Raw genomic sequence first — 17,606 nt, 5'->3', positions numbered from 1 at the left:
AAGTATGGTCAACCCCTACTCCCCTCCACCCCCTCTACCCCTCCCCCTCTTCCCTTCCCCCCACCCCCACCCACCCGTAAAACCCCTTAATGAAGGCAGATTTTGATGCGGTCAATACATCTTCATTAGGGATCAGATATAACGTTTCATCAAAATCGTGTGTTTGGTTCAAGTGATAATCACTGAAGTATTTACACACTCATTCACTCACTCACTCAATGACTGACTGACTGACTGACTGACTGACCTACCTGCGGACACTGCTCGATCGCATAAGCTCACCAGACTAAAGTCCAGTTGAGCTAAAAATAGAAATAAAAAATTGATTTCTTCAAAATGCCAATAGGCTTACAACATCATATATCAAGCAAGCCAACATGATTACAACATATATATATACACACACACACACACACACACACACACACACACACATATATATACACACACATACACACACACACACATATATATATACACATATACAGTGCATTCAGAAAGTATTCAGACCCCTTCACTTTTTCACTTTTTGTTATGTTGCAGCCTTATGCTGAAATGGTTTAAATTCATTTTTTCCCTCATCAATCCACACTCAATACCCCATAATGACAAAGAGAAAACAGGATTTTAGAAAGTTTTGCAAATTTATTAAAAAGAAAAAACTGAAATATCACATTGACATAAGTATTCATACCCTTTGCTATGACACTTGAAATTTAGCTCAGGTGCCTCCCATTTCTCTTGATCATCTTTGAGATATTTCGACACCTTGATTGGAGTCCACCTGTGGTAAATTCAATTGCTTGGACATGATTTGGAAAGGCACACACCTGTCCATATAAGGTCTCACAGCTGACAATGCATATCAGAGCAAAAACCAAGCCATGAGGTCGAAGGAACTGCCTGCAGAGACAGGATTGTGTCGAGGCACAGATCTGGGGAAGCCGACAAAAAAAATTCTGCTGCATTGAAGGTTCCCACGAGCACAGTGGCCTCCATAATTCTAAAATGGAAGAAGTTTGGAACAACCAGGACTCTTCCCAGAGCTGGCCGCCCGGCCAAACTGAGCAATCGGGGGAGAAGGGCCTTGGTAAAAGAGGTGACCAAGAACCCGATGGTCACTCTGGCTGAGCTCCAGAGATCCTATGTGGAGATGGGAGAAACTTCCAGAAGGACAACCACCACTGCAACACTCCACCGATCTGGGCTTTATGGCAGAGTGGCCAGACGGAAGCCTCTCCTCCAGAGTGGCCGCTTGATTTTGACATGCTTGGTTCTGACATGCTCCTGGTGCCATTTGAAGAGAGGGAAGGGATGGAGGGGTAGCATACACCAGAAACAGACTTGACGAAGCATCACCCGGTTTTAGAGGAGGGAGACAAGTTTGAAAATTCCATCTTGAGGTTGGGCAGATGTTGTTTTTTTGGCTCTCCTGAGATTGGACACACACTTGTTGCAGGGCTTTGTGGAATGAGCTGAGATTGCCTTCGGTTGGATTTGCTTTCCATGAAAAGAAGGCATGTTGTTTCAGAGCAACTGTCTCACCACAGAATTCCATGTACCATGGGCGAGAAGAAGGGTGGGATAATTGAAGATGAGATGGGATGGATCTATGCACAAGAGAGAGCATGTTTCTGTGGAAGAATTTCCAGGTTGAGTTAATATCAGGGGCAGTCGATATGGGAGACTAGTCATGAAGAGAGATGGCTGCTTGCAGTCGCTGCCAATCTGCCCGAGTAAACTGCCAGACTCGCCGGCATTGAGACAGCTATCTGAGATTAGCCAGACAGATATTGACTCTCACAAGCACATGGTCAGATGAACCAATTGGAGCAGAGGAAGAGGAGGAGACATTTGCAAGGAAACTTGTCTCCCATTCACCACGTCCTGTGAGAGGAAGGATTCCGTTAAACAGATGATGTCCAGTTTATCGACAGCGGCCTGGATTGAGAGATCTGTCAGGTTATAGCGGAGACCTCAGATGTTTAACGTCTACATGGTTACGGACAGGTAGGACACGGGGGAGGAAAAGGGAGAGGGTTGTGGGGGCATGGTGATGAGGAGGCTTTGAGGGGGGGTGAGGTCAGGAGGGATGCAGAAAGGGGGGACATGAAGTGGAGTGATGCTGATTCCAAATTACCAAATTTGACAAATGGAGTTAAAGATCATGAGATGGGAGGTAAGAATTTTTGGTGAAGACACAGACAAAGGTGGTGCTGTACATGCGGGGGGATGGTTGATGGACCAAGCGTTTAGCTGACCGACAGTTTTGGAAAATAATATTTGTGAAGGAGAAGAGGAATACATCATGGTGAAGGGAAGTGAAGCATTTTAAAATGTTTTAAAATGCTTTTAAAGAAAGAAGGAAGAAATGTTTATATTCAATGAGGATTCCATTTGGAGATATTGAGAAAAGGAGGAAAAAAAAGAATGGAGTACAGGCAGAAGGACATTCAAGTACAATGAGATTGTTGTAGAACAAGTTGATACTCGTAAGAAAATGAGATTGTTGTGGAGTAGTTGTTACTTGCAAGAAATACTAACTGATACAAGTAACTAAGTAAGCAATACAAGTAGGAAATACTCGGTCTTGCCTAGTTACAGATACTCTAGGCCTAGGTACTCATACACTCTTGGGTTACTGATATTGTGGGGTGAGTTAATACTCGTAAGAAAATGAGATCGTCGTGGAGTAGATGATACTAGAAAGAAATACTAGTTGATACAAGTAATGCTAGTAGGAAATACTTGGCCTTCCCCAAACTATATTAGTCAAGGCTGAGGCAGAGGTTGAAACATCAGACCTGAGCTTTTGCTACTGGGCAGTAACACAAGTTACCCTGCGCTCGCGAAGCGAAAAGCGGAGTTAAGCGATCGGTTGTGTACGTACATATGTACATATGTCATATGTGTCTGCATTTTTCAAATTCATTTTCTCAGCAACTGTGGGTCCGATTGAAACAAAAGTTTAACCATAGTATGCGTCTTACTTGTGTATAATTTTTAGTGATAATTATGATGTCATAGGTTATGTGGTACAGGCGCCATCTTGGGAGGAAAAAAACGAAAAACGTTGGACGTCTATACCTCTGAAACCGCTCCATGGAAAAAATTGAAACGTGGCTCGTTGTAAAGAACTCCACATGGTGAATAAGTGTTGTTAATGATGACGTCATCACATGGTGCCTTCATTATGATGTCATAATTCGACAAATACAACGCTTAGTCCCATCAGATTGAAATTTCTTGAGCGTGATCGACGCAACAATTATATTGGAGAATGTAAATTTATGACGTCATCGGTCACGTGTTCTGGCAGCCATATTGGATCAAAGAAAAAAAAACATACATAACAGAAGAGTTGGCTCTCACGAAGTCGACAATGCGGTGTAAGCATTCTATGAATACCATCTAGTTAGTGATGTCATCATTTTGGTATCTTGCCCTGGTACCAACCCTGTGGCCTACCCTTGTGAAAGATAGGGTGGGATCTCTGCAGTCTCATGTCACGCAATACTTTGTCTTCAGAACTACGTGAAATGCAATTCATTTTGTCATGGCCTTGGCTAGCCACATCAAGCTAAGTGGCCATGTATTTATTACATACTTACTGAGAGTCAGGTACAATTAGGAAATAAAAATTAAGAAAAGGAGGAGAAGGTAGGATGATACGAGAGAGAAAGGAGCGTTTGAGTGTGTGGAAGATATGGGAAGAGAAGCTGAAGGTAAAGAGGTTTGGGTAGGAAGACAAGGGGCAGGTAAGAAGCATATGCAGGGGAGAGTGGTTTACCCAAAATATTACCACAATATTATATGTTCCTATGCTGCTTACGGCAGGAATCCTGGGCCCTCTGCTAATGGGTCTCTGCTAAATAATTTCCCCGAATGGGGATTTCTTTCAGGCAACATTGGACATCAAAACAGTATGTTGACATGGTGTGTTCTGCCAAACTCCATACAACAAACTTTGAGGAACGACCCCAACAAATTTTAGCCATTAATAAATACTCAAACCTTCAATAATGAGTATCATACTGGCGATCTTGGCAATGAAGAACAATAAATAAAAAGTTTGAAAAGTTTCCAAAAGTCTAACAACCCCCAAAACGACAGTCGTTTAGAAATGTCTGTCGTTAAACTAGGAAGAAGGGCCTTCACATTCCTGTTTAGGGAAGATTGTCAGCAGTGCCCACAAGTACATTCTTGACAATGCCCAAGCTTCCCAAAATTCCTCAGCATCGATTCCCACCTCGAGCTCCGCCATACATCTCATGTTATTTCCCTTGTATCAAAGGGTGCTCCAATAACAGCAGCAAAGGCCAAATTGAGTGGGACGTGCATTGGGCACGAGGCATTGATGACTCCTCTTTGGGAGTTCCTCACTTGGAGACCACTCCTAAAAATGGAAGGGAGAAGCTCCAGAGATAAACTTAAAAGACAGAAGATCAACGAACAAAGCGACACTGTATCTGCAGCGGAAAACAATCTCTTAGGAAAACTCCCTGATTGTCGGATAGAGTGAAAACGACGTCCAAGTCATAGTCATGCATATAGCCTGGAGATAGACCTATTAAACCGTGGGACAATAAGATTATTTGCCTTGGTGGAAAAGATAACATACTATATCAAAACTGTTATATTTATTATTAGAAGAGTGTTATGGAGTTCAAGGACAGCTTGGTGCATTCCCCACAGGCTGGTCTAGTCTAGGACTCGATTCCCGATGGAACATGGTCTGACAACAAGCCGTTATTGTGGTGTTTCACAGGCATGGATGCCTACACTCCTAGTCCATACAGGGAGTTTAGCATTTTCCTGACGGACAAGTCTGAACACTTACACTTGGTTAAAGACAAGAAAAATTATTACATATTCCTACTCATTGTTCTTCTTTGTATGCAGCACAAGGCTGCAGGGTGGCATCATTGTCTGAGGACACGGCCTTGCCACTGATGCAGTGCCCTCTGCTGGTTAGAGCAGGAATTTGGAATGTGGACATTGTGCCGGCGATAACTCACCTACTCTCCGCGAAGTACACCATGGATTCTTTAATGTCCATCAACTACAGCTGAGAGAAGGGATGCCTTTTTATCGCCCATCCGAGGGATGGTACACACATTGATGAATCGCCCTGTCTGTGAAACACCAAGAGGTCGGGAATTAAGCTAGACAGCTTAGAGGTGGGTGTGCATACCTCTCGGCTATCCTGTCAGCCCATTCCTATTACTGATAACCTTTTGCAGAGAAAAAAAAAATCAGAGATAGCTATTTATGGAAACTTTCATGGGCAGCCAAAAGCAAAAGATAGGTAAGGAAAAATAAATCTATCCAAATAGAGCTACATTTAAAGTACACCGCCCACATGCCAAATAAATAAATAACATATCCTCCAGTGCGCAACATTGCTGGGGTGCCTTCAGCGTCCAGCGATGCCACCGTGCATCACATGAAGACTGGATTGGGGGGGATGTCAAAATCAAAAAATCAAAAATACCCTTTACAGCCAAATCACTTGGTCACTGTCTTGTCCAAATATCAGCGACCAAGCTCAAAAGGTGCCAGATATTGCCCAGATGAAAACAAAAAGAAATAAGTAATTAATAAATCGATAATAATTAGTTAATTAATCGATTAAACAAAAAATAAAAATGGCGACTTTGCCAAAGAACTTGTTCACTCTTGTGACCAAATTTCAGGTTCATAGCTAAAATGATGGCCGAAATATCACCGGACAAACAAACAAACAAGAAAACAAACGGAGTAAAAACTGAGTACGCCCTTTTTGCTTTTGGTGCACATCATTGCCGGGCCCCCTTCGGTGCCCGCCGATGACGTCATTCAGCGCCTGGAGATGGAATAGGAAAGGAGCGGTGTACAACAAATGGAGTAAAAACTGAGTACGCCCTTTTTGCTTTTGGTGCACATCATTGCCGGGCCCCCTTCGGTGCCCGCCGATGACGTCATGCAGCACCTGGAGATGGAATAGGAAAGGAGCGGTGTACAACAAATGGAGTAAAAACTGAGTACGCCCTTTTGGCTTTTGGTGCACATCATTGCCGGGCCCCCTTCGGTGCCTGCCGATGACGTCATGCAGCGCCTGGAGATGGAATAGGAAAGGAGCGGTGTACAACAAATGGAGTAAAAACTGAGTACGTCCTTTTGGCTTTTGGTGCACATCATTGCCGGGCCCCCTTCGGTGCCCGCCGATGACGTCATGCAGCGCCTGGAGACGGAATAGGAAAGGAGCGGTGTACAACAAACGGTGTAAAAACAAAGTACGCCCTTTTGGCACGCGTCATCGCCCGGCCACCCTTCGGCACCCGGCGATGACATCGTGCAGCACCTGGAGATGGAATAGGCACAAAAATTCTGTGCACCACCTGTTGTATGTTAGGACGGGAAGGTGTACTGCCATGGAGCACCACCCAAAAGAGGCCATTGTACAATGGCCATGATGATTGCTAAAGTTTGCATCAACACTAGTCTCGGAGTAAGTGGAGAATATATTGAAATTTTTCAGTTGGAGGAGTTGCCATAACTCGCATTTTCATGCCCATTCCAAGTTTCTCTGATAATATTAAGAGTCAACCACGGTGTCACATATAGACCAGAGCAGCTATGCCAGGTTGATTATACCCTAGTGCTATAGGTCATTAGTGAGCCAGCTAGGTTTCTTAAACAAAAATTCCGATAGTAACATGGTAATTTTCCTGAGATCCGTCTCAGTTTCCAGAAGTTATCCAAATCCTGAATGTTGTTGCCGTCTTTCGCTGAGTTTTAAAACCCACAACATCTGGTATTTATGTGTCCTCATCACTAGGACATAATCATCTGATCTAGGTCCATCATCATTAGAGCTCACCCTCTCAGCAATGCAGGACAAACAAACTTTTGAACCTAAAATGTTTGTATGCTGCTGTGAGCTATATGGCCATTCCCAATCCCGAGCTTTCACCTTCCTGCCGACACGGTTGTTGTGAAGATGAGCGATAGAGTGAATATCCCGGTTGGTCTCGTGCGAGTCCAGGAAGTCCTGGGAAAACCGTGCCGCAAAGTCCAGGTCGTGGCTGCAGCCGCCCCACTCCCACTGGCCAGGCGCAGCCTCGGGAAAAGCCAGGACCGCGTTGCCGACCGGCTTTCCGTGGTGGAGCGCTTGTAGCTGCAGTTTGTGCAGGTGTTGGAGTTTACGTTGTAGAGCCTCCTCGTCTCCCTTGAGACGCTCGTCACAGCCACACACCTGCAGCTTCCCCAGACTGCAGGCGCTTGCCACTGCATGCACCACACCTGCTGCGGCCAGTGCGTATGAAAACGCGGACTCGCGATAACCTGATGGAAGAGCAAGGCGAAAACGTTAGACATAGATATTGGGGGGCACGGAGGGTGGTCTGGTACCTTATCAGGCAGAGCAGAAAAGTTTGGAGGTAGTTCATAGTGAAAACAAACTTTTTAAAATGTCTAACAGTTGACCGGTAGAATTGATGAGAAAAAGAATTAAACTAACTATGTGTCTAACATAACTATGTGTCTAACTATGTATTAGTGTAACTATGTGTGGTGGGGGAAGCACCATCTCCTATCTGTGATTGGGTGTTCAACACATACCTGCCAATAGGAGATATACGTGAACAACTGTCCACATATTTCAAAAGACCCGGTGGCGTAATTAGAGTTACATTTGGTCTCTGCTCTGAGTCTGGGAGGTCGACGCTTTGAACCCAATCCTGGCAGAGTCGGGCCAAAATAAATAAATAATAGATGCCCCTTCTGTGCTCGCCATTCAAAATTTCTGAAGGATAGAGCGCGAATAAACAACCATAGGTTGGCAAGCATTGCGGATGTTTGGTGGGCCTAATGGTAACGGCCTTTTCCTGCATTGAAGTTCTTCATCTTATCGCCTCCACCACCGAAGGTGGATGGAGGTGATGCTAAGACCTCTGTCCGTCCGTCTGTGAGCAAGATATCTCAAAAAGTTGCGGACGGATTCGAGATAAATTTGGTGGAGATGTTTGGTGTGTGACGAGGAAGAATCGATTCAATTTTGCTGAAGATCTGAATCCGGATATGAGGTTTTTTTTTATTCCTGTTATTCTTCACCATTGAGAGATGGGGCCAAAACGATATATATACATATATCATGATATTTCAAAACTTGGTGGAAGGATGTCAAAACTTGGGTGGAAGGATGTCAAAACTTGGTGGAAGGATGTCAAAACTTGGTGGACGAGTTGGTTAGGTGACACGAACAAGCCGACTAGATTTTAGTTCAGTTCCGGATCCAGATCCGGCCCATCAGTGGGATACAAATCCTAAACTGTTCAGCATGGCAGAGGTATGCTCTCTACCGAGTGCAGTTCGAGTCACGACTGTGGACGAAGTTATGAAACAAGATGGAAGTTTTGAGAGAAGGTGCAGCAGGTTCAGGAAATGGATAACTAATTAATTAAACCAGGCCCAGACAGACACTTGCTGCTCCAATCAAAAATGGCTGGTACTTGTCCCAAGGAAGGCAAATTCAGTTTTCCAATTTACAAAGTCACATTTACAAAGATATACCATTATCATACTCGTGGGCTGAAATTGGCACTGCAACAACAACAACAACAACAACAACAACAAACACCTCCATCAGAATTCAGAACACCATGGCCTGCAAAGTCCAAATAAAACCTAGCAGATCCATTACGTTAGGAAACGTCATCAAATGAAATAGCCGGCTTCATGTTTCTTCATTCCGTGGCTGCCGTGCTTCAGAATTATCTGGACGTCCTGATGAAACAAGCATCGCAACAACGCATGGCGAGGTGTACTTTCTCCGAAGGGCCAAAGTTGGCCCAGGAAGGAGCGGTAGTGGAAGCCACTTGGTTGTTGGAGGAACCAGGAGCTGAAAACGTTGAACAAGTTCATGGAGGGGAAGGGGGAGCAGGCGGTGGGTCGCAATGTTATCACTTGATGACTGTCCCCTGCCTCGCGTGTGTCCACGTGTCGCAGGCACCGGGAACAAAGCGGGTGTTATTAGGAGCAAATACCAGGCGTGTCATCGGGGTAAGGGCCACAGGGAGAGCCGGCCCTTCCTGCCAACCTTTCTTGGAACGATGACGGATATTGCTTCATTGTCTCCACGGCCTGTCATAGTAATGCTCCGAAGATGATTCATGTAGGAGGACCAGGACCAAGCCTCTTGGAAATCCCCATCTAATGCTTTCTTTAGAGTTTTGTAAGACAACCGAGGCCTGTTTTGGCAACTCCCAGATACGTTTTGAAGACAAGATTTTGTCGGAGCCTCCATCTTGGCCAAGCGAGTTCCGGCTGCAACTGCCACGTCGATACAATATGCGTGCTCGCTAATGGTCGAGGTCGTGCCGGAGCTCGGCAGCGAGATTCTAATCGGCGCTCGCCTCCTTCATGGCTCGAAAAGGAAAAGGGAGGAGGACATGGGAGAAAGTTTGCTGCGACCAAAATTAGGAACTCTGTATTTATACTTTCATGCAATTACAAAAGCTCAATAAACATCCGGTCATACATTTTGTATTGCCTTTCAGCTTTCGCTGTTCCCTGTGTATCCCTGTGTATCCCAGTGTTTAGCTTTCAGGTGTCAAACGCTAGAATGATGCAATTGTAGTAGTAGTAGTAGTAGTAGTGGTAGTAGTAGTAGTAGTAGTAGTAGTAGTAGTAGTAGTAGTAGTAGTAGTAGTAGTGGTAGTAGTAGTAGTAGTAGTAGTAGTAGTAGCAGCAGCATTCGCCCAGACATACAGGATTTACAACAGTAGTTCCAAGTAACAATAGCCATATCTGAACCTGCATTGTATATGCATGGTGCATGGAAGGTGGCTGATGTGTGAATGGGTGATGGTACTGGGTGGGTTTGGTGCAGTGCAGGTATGATGGGTCGAATCTCCACGTCCTGCACCAAAGTTCCATGTGTATCCCAGTGCATCCTAGTATATCCCTGTGTATCCTATTGTATCCCTGTGTATCCCAGTGCATCCTAGTATATACCTCCTAGTATATACCAATACCTCCTAGTATATCCCTGTGTATCCTAGTGTATCCCTGTGCATCCCAGTGTATCCCTTTGTATCTTAGTGTATCCTAGTATATCCCTGTGTATCTTGTATCCCTGTGTATCCCTGTGTATCCTAGTATATCCCTGTGTATGTGTATCCTAGTGTATCTTAGTGTATCTTAGTGTATCCTAGTGTATACTAGTGTATCCCTGTGTATCTTAGTGTATCCTAGTGTATCCTAGTGTATCCTAGTGTATACTAGTGTATCCCTGTGTATCTTAGTGTATCTTAGTGTATCCTAGTGTATCCCTGTGCATCCCTGTGTATCCTAGTGTATCCTAGTGTATCCTAGTGTATCCCTGTGCATCCCTGTGTATCCTAGTGTATCCTAGTGTATCCTAGTGTATCTTAGTGTATCCTAGTGTATCCTTGCGTATATTCTAGCTTTTGCAATTTCCCCTGAATGGTAGGGTAATTATTGCATTTGAAAGCGTAAACAACTTGTTTCTCTGCACCTGCAATTGCTATAAGTCGATATGTTAGATATAAAGTTACATAATCTGTAGTTTTGGTTAACTTAGATGTCTCTTGAGATTTCATAGTACCAGCTGAAGGTGTTAGGATATCAGAAAGCATTCCACGAATTCCATACAAATTACAAGTACCCCTCAAGCAGATCTAGAGCAACCATTCCATCCTCCCCACAACCATCAGACACCCACTCTACACACACACACACACACACACACACACACACACACACACACACACACACACACACACACACACGCACACACACACACACACACACACACACCTCCAATCGTTATCTCTGTGTTTTCATCCATTTTCATCGCATTGCAACAAAACGGTTAGTATTATTACATCATACTGCATCAGTGCATCATACATACAAACGGCATCATGGTTAGTATTATTGCAGCATCATAAATCGATCACTTCATTTGGAGCCTCAAGTATTATCACTATCTCGTAGGTTCGACCAGGGAAGATTTTTAGTCCACGTCTTTCACGAACCAGCTGGTCAGGCCTGACGTTCAAATGAAGGTGATTTCGGTAACAATTTATTTGTAATTTGTTCAGGGCGTTGGCAATAATTCCCCTACTCTTTGACGAAAGATCTTGAACGTCCACCCACACTCAGTGCAGGCACAGGAGACAACCGGCTTAATGTCTTACTGATGGATGGCACACACATTGACGCCTTGTCCTGCATGCGCAACACCGGATGACAGTTTATAGCTGGGTCGGGATTCAAACCTAGGCAAGACAGCTCAGAGGCGTGTGTGTATATAGCATACATGTACTAACGGTGTTTCTCCAATTATTTCATCATAATTCATAATCAGGCAAGTGTACAATGATCTTTTCTTTATTCTACCTTAATTAAATCACTGTTTAAAAAATAATTGTGGAATAGAAGAGGTTCAGCTGGAAAGTTTCCAACTGAACTTCTTCTTCTTCAAACAGTGAAAAAGTCCAAATATCAACACTCCGGTCCAGTATATTTACTTGGACTTCTTTATAAACTTTGATGAAGTCAAAACTAGTCACTAAAAAAAATTTAAAAAAACACCTTTAGAGGCCATTTTTCCCCGCAAGCGGGGGTTGGCCTTTTTCGGGAACCGTGGTTGTTGTTGTTTTTTTTTTGGTCCCCTTTTTGAAGCAATGTTTTACGGCCGGATGCCCTTCCTGACGCCAACCCTTTTTGCCGCCTTTAACGACAAGCAGGGAATTACCAGTGAACTGGTACTCAATTAGCCGACCTCGGAAGGATGAAACAGGCTGAGTCAACCCCCCTGGCGTTAATTCAGCGATCGACCGGGATTATGAACCCAGGATCCATAGGATCCTAAGCCGGCACCCTAGCCGCTAGCCCAACACCAGGGACTAGTCACTGGAAGAGAGAAATACTGTAGTTTTCACTTCTTCTTCGATATTTCCCTACGATTATATTCTATGGAGATCGGACCGGTCCTGGTTTTTTTTGTTTGTTTTTTTTGGAAGGTTTCACACATGTTTGTCTGTTTGTCTGTTACTTGCAAAAATGGAAGATTTTTCAAGTATATTGGTTGGTCTTGTGCATTATTCTCTCTGTTTGTTTGTCTGTCTGTCTATCTGTTTATTTGTGTGTATGTCAATCACCTACAGGTAAACAACTTTAAACCAATCTTCACGAAATGGTAGCGTTGATCATAAGGAAAAGCCTATTGATTTGGAGGTCAAAAGGTGAAAAGGTCAACAAAGGCCAAAGGTCAACAACTTTGTCAAATTTATAAAATCCTCAATTTTCATCCCATTCCCTTGAAATGTGAAGAGGACTTGCATATCAGGTCACTGATTTCAACACCAATTGTTTTTGAGGTCAACATATGCCAAAGGTCAAGAACGCAGGTGAAATTTCTAAAATCCTCAATTATCATCCTATGGATTTGACATTTGAACAGGAATTGCATATGGGCCATGGGGTCACTGATAAGAACCACCAATTACTTTAAGGTCAAATTTCTTTTAGGGTCTTTGCAAGCTCGCATGCTTTGCACGACATCTTTCTTCTTTTTTTTTCTTTGTCTGTGTGGTGCATGATATCTCAAAAAGTTGTGGATGAGTTATGACAAACTTGGTGGATGAGTTATTTAGGTGACAAGAATCAGTGATTAGATTTTGGTTCAGGTTCGGATCCAGATCTGGCCTATCAGTGGAATAAAACCACCGTTTAGAGTGGAATACAAATACCAAAATAAGTGGAATAAAATTTAAGTGGAATAATACTTTAATTTAAAATACTTTAAGTGGAATAAAACCACCAAAACCATCTGGCCTAACAGTGGAATACAAAACATAAACTGTTCATCCTACTGGAGGCATGCGCTCTAACGAGTGCCATTCTAGTTTTCTATGATTTTCAGATGTAACCACACATACATACAAAGAATTGCCGAATTACCCTGCGCTCGCGACGTCAAGAGCTGGGTTAAGCGATTGTTGAGTATGTACGTGTCTGCATTTTTTAAATTCATTTTCTCGACAAGCGTTGGTCCGATTGACACAAAATTTACACCATAGGACAAACCCCTCCGGTATAACTATTAATGACAATTATGACGTCATAGGTCACGTGGTACAGGCGCCATCTTTGACAAACCAAATAACTTTGCGCATCTATACCTCCGAAACCGCTAATGGGAAAAAATTGAAATATGGCTCATTCTCAAGTACTCCCCATGGAGAATAAGATATGTTAATGATGATGCCATCGCTGCCTTGAATTATGATGTCATAATTTGACAAGAACAACGCTTGATCTGATCGGTATGAAAACTTTTTAGGGTCACCTAGGGAGAACTTGGTAGACAGAATTCAATTGATTACATCATAGGTCACGGCAGCCATGTTGGATTGAACATAAAAACTTTTAAAATCATCTCCAGAACAGCCGACCAGATCGATGCGAAACTTCAGGCACATGATCTACTAGCCTTGCGGGAATATAGGGTGTCCATGAATAAATCACAGGTCACATGGTCTGGTAGCCATATTGGATTTAACCTTAAACCCTTTAAAAGCTTCATCGAGGGGAACCTTCACACACATGTTCCCCAAGCCATGTAGATACGATGGTGTTTGGAAATAAATCATAGGTTACATGGTCTGGAACCTATGTTGCATCAAACGAAAAAAATTAATTATTATTTGCCTGAAACAGCTGAACCTATTGAAGTGAAACTTTCCAAAAGTCATCTAACATCATTGCTGCACATAGTGTTAAAATGATGATGTCATATGTCACGTGGTTTGGCAGCCATATTGGATCTAAGCAAAAATCTTTGAAAATATTATTCTCTGAAACCGCTTAACTGATGAATGCGAAACTTTAATTAAGTGATCAACTACCCATGGGAAATATCGTTTGATAAAAGTGGCTTCATCGGTCACTAGTCTGGCAGCCATATTGGACCAAAGAAAAAAAAAACCTTTTAAAAAAACACAAGAGTTGGTTTGCACCAAGTCCTTCTCAAGACTGCGCTTGGTAAGTATCTATGAATACCATCTAGTTTAAAATATAGTAGTAGGATTGTGAATATCTCATTTCAAAAACATTTTGAATGCCGTGTGTGTGTTTGTATGTATGTGTGTATGTATGTGTGTACATATTGAAAATGAAACCACATGAGACGTTAAAATTTATCAATAGAAATGTGTAATTGCAAAGATGACATCATACAATGATAATCTTTACAATGCTCCACTGTTGTGATTACGACATCAGCACCAATCTTATGCACCATTTCTAAGAGAGTGAGCAATAATGTGCAATTAATTTACTATGTGAACGAGTGTAAGCAATACGGAGACAATTGAAGATGACGTGTGTGTGTGTGTGTGTGTGTGTGTGTGTGTGTGTGTGTGTGTGTGTGTGTGTGTGTGTGTGTGTGTGTGTGTGTGTGTGTGTGTGTGTGTGTGTGTCTTGTGAATTGCACCACAAAACACGTGACGTCAAGAATTTTATATAATCCAAAGCCTGACTGATTTACATGAGACCAACTTGATTCCAAAAGATTTATATGATCCAAAGCCCGATGACTTATATGAGATCAACTTGTTTCTCAAAGATATATGATCTGAAGCGCGACTGATTTATATGAGGTCAAGTTGATTGCAAAAGATTTATATGATCCGAAGTGCGACTGATTTATATGAGATCAACTTGTTTCTCAAAGATATATATGATCTGAAGCCCGACTGATTTATATGAGACCAACTTGTTTCTCAAAGATATATGATCTGAAGCACGACTGATTTATATGAGATCAAGTTGATTCCAAAAGATTTATATGATCTGAAGCCCGACTGATTTATATGAGACCAACTTGTTTCTCACAGATATATGATCTGAAGCACGACTGATTTATATGAGATCAAGTTGATTCTAAAAGATTTATATGATCTGAAGCCCGACTGATTTATATGAGGTCAAGTTGATTCCAAAAGATTTATATGATCTGAAGCCCAACTGATTCATATGAGACCAACTTGTTTCTCAAAGATATATGATCTGAAGCCCGACTGATTTATATGAGATCAAGTTGATTCCAAAAGATTTATATGATCTGAACCCCGACTGATTTATATGAGGTCAAGTTGATTCCAAAAGATTTATATGATCTGAACCCCGACTGATTTATATGAGGTCAAGTTGATTCCAAAATATTTATATGATCAGAAGCCCGACTGATTTATGTGAGACCAACTTGTTTCTCAAAGACATATGATCTGAAGCACGACTGATTTATATGAGGTCAAGTTGATTCCAAAAGATTTATATGATCTGAAACCCGACTGATTTATATGAGACCAACTTGTTTCTCAAAGATATATGATCTGAAGCCCGACTGATTTATATGAGATCAAGTTGATTCCAAAAGATTTATATGATCTGAAGCACGACTGATTTATATGAGATCAAGTTGATTCCAAAAGATTTATACGATCCGAAGTGTGACTCATTTATATGAGACCAACTTGTTTCTCAAAGATTTATATGATTCGAAGCCCGACTGATTTATATGAGACCAACTTGTTTCTCAAAGATGTATGATCTGAAGCCCGACTGATTTACATGAGACCAACTTGTTTCTCAAAGATATATGATCTGAAGCACGACTGATTTATATGAGGTCAAGTTGATTCCAAAAGATTTATATGATCTGAAGCCCGACTGATTTATATGAGATCAAGTTGATTCCAAAAAATGTATGATCCGAAGCCCGACTGATTTATATGAGACCAACTTGTTTCTCAAAGATGTATGATCTGAAGCCCGACTGATTTATATGAGATCAAGTTGATTCCAAAAAATGTATGATCCGAAGCCCGACTGATTTATATGAGACCAACTTGTTTCTCAAAGATGTATGATCTGAAGCCCGACTGATTTATATGAGATCAAGTTGATTCCAAAAAATGTATGATCCGAAGCCCGACTGATTTACATGAGACCAACTTGTTTCTCAAAGATATATGATCTGAAGCCCGACTGATTTATATGAGATCAAGTTGATTCCAAAAGATTTATGATCCGAAGCCCGACTGATTTATATGAGACCAACTTGTTTCTCAAAGATATATGATCTGAAGCACGACTGATTTATATGAGATCAAGTTGATTCCAAAAGATTTATATGATCCGAAGCCCGACTGATTTATATGAGATCAAGTTGATTCCAAAAGATTTATGATCCGAAGCCCGACTGATTTATATGAGACCAACTTGTTTCTCAAAGATTTATGATCCGAAGCCCGACTGATTTATATGAGATCAAGTTGATTCCAAAAGATTTATATGATCCGAAGCCCGACTGATTTATATGAGATCAAGTTGTTTCTCAAAGATTTATATGATCTGAAACCCGACTGATTTATATGAGGTCACGTTGATGCGAAAAGATTTATATGATCCGAAGCCCGACTGATTTGTGTTTGACCAACTTGATTCCAAACAAATCAGATAAAAAGAAAACATTTTTGTGTTGCAATAAAATTAACGTCAATCATTCAAATGTTTATTTATCACTGTGAGTGCACGTGGGAATGGTGTCCTCACTGTAGTGAGTGGGGAGAACGGAGTCCTCTCTGTCGATGACTTTGGCATAATGTGGTCCTGAGTGTGTAGTGCGTGTGGGAATGAGGTCTCACCTCGAGTGAGCACGGGGCTGCTGTAAGGGAGCTTGTTCTTGTTCTCCAGGGTAGAGCAGTTCCAGCGGTGATGGCGCAGCTGATGCTGACATTCGTGGATAGCGATCTGCACGCCCTGCACCGCGGACGCTGCGACGTACGGCTGCCTCCGACACATAGCGAGCTGATGTCGGCTCAGCCCGGAGAGGGTCAGACACACGGTGTTAGGGGTCAGCACTGGCTCCGCTGGCAGGCGCAACCCCAGGATGTCCGTGGCACGTGCCCTGCTCAACACGCGGGACGGAGCTCATTAACACACCAAACCTACAATTACTCCCAAGCGACACCCGCATGGGCTGCACTTTATGCGTGACCTAGAAGGGGCCAAGACGTATCAGACAAGTCAAAATGAATCACAACCACATCGCAGCCTGGCACGAACGCTCTACCTGAGCGACCAATCGCTGCACATAAAGACCTCGCTCTCCGATGCCGACCGGTCGTACAAACCCACCCTTGCACAGTGAGTGCTGAAAGGATAAGGAGCAGCAGTGCAGAGGTTCCCATGGTCCAACATTCACATTGGGCGTTTCTATGTCTGACTCTACCCGCTTGTATATCAGCGTGCTTGTACTGCCTGTCAGTTTGTCCCTGCGTCTGATTCTCTCCCTCCAATCGACTCAAAAAGACGAATTTCTTTCGGTGGCGTATATGGGGCGGGGCTTTGGGCGGGGCTTATGGCGGGTCTCCTGTATGGTGTCCCCGCCCCTTTCAGGCTCTGCAACCTCCGAACTCATTCATATCTTTTTCCCAATGCTTTTAACATAAAATACTGTCTTGGTGTGACGGCTTGGTAATAGCGATAACACCGATTTGAGTATTAAAATTCTGAATTAATGTTTTCTG

General features: G+C 42.7%; 1 protein-coding gene across 1 annotated transcript in view; it reads right to left on the bottom strand.

Annotated features, from left to right (window-relative positions):
- Nucleotides 1-17,398, bottom strand: part of WNT10A (Wnt family member 10A) — a 24,324-nt gene extending 6,926 nt beyond the window's left edge. Inside the window, exons 1-3 of the mRNA XM_068122767.2 lie at nt 17,215-17,398; nt 16,722-16,984; nt 6,956-7,326 (exon numbers count right to left, since the gene is read on the bottom strand). Coding sequence (XP_067978868.2) covers nt 6,956-7,326; nt 16,722-16,984; nt 17,215-17,267 — 687 coding nt within the window. The 5' untranslated portion in view covers nt 17,268-17,398. The remainder of the gene's footprint in view (nt 1-6,955; nt 7,327-16,721; nt 16,985-17,214) is intronic.
- Between the last annotated feature and the right edge of the window lie 208 nt (nt 17,399-17,606).

This window comes from Myxine glutinosa, chromosome 7 (assembly GCF_964187855.1).
Source record: "Myxine glutinosa chromosome 7, kmMyxGlut1.1, whole genome shotgun sequence".
In the NCBI taxonomy this organism is placed as follows: Eukaryota; Metazoa; Chordata; class Myxini; order Myxiniformes; family Myxinidae; genus Myxine; species Myxine glutinosa.
Note: the sequence above shows the minus strand (reverse complement) of the source record. Positions and strands in the feature narration are given on the sequence as shown.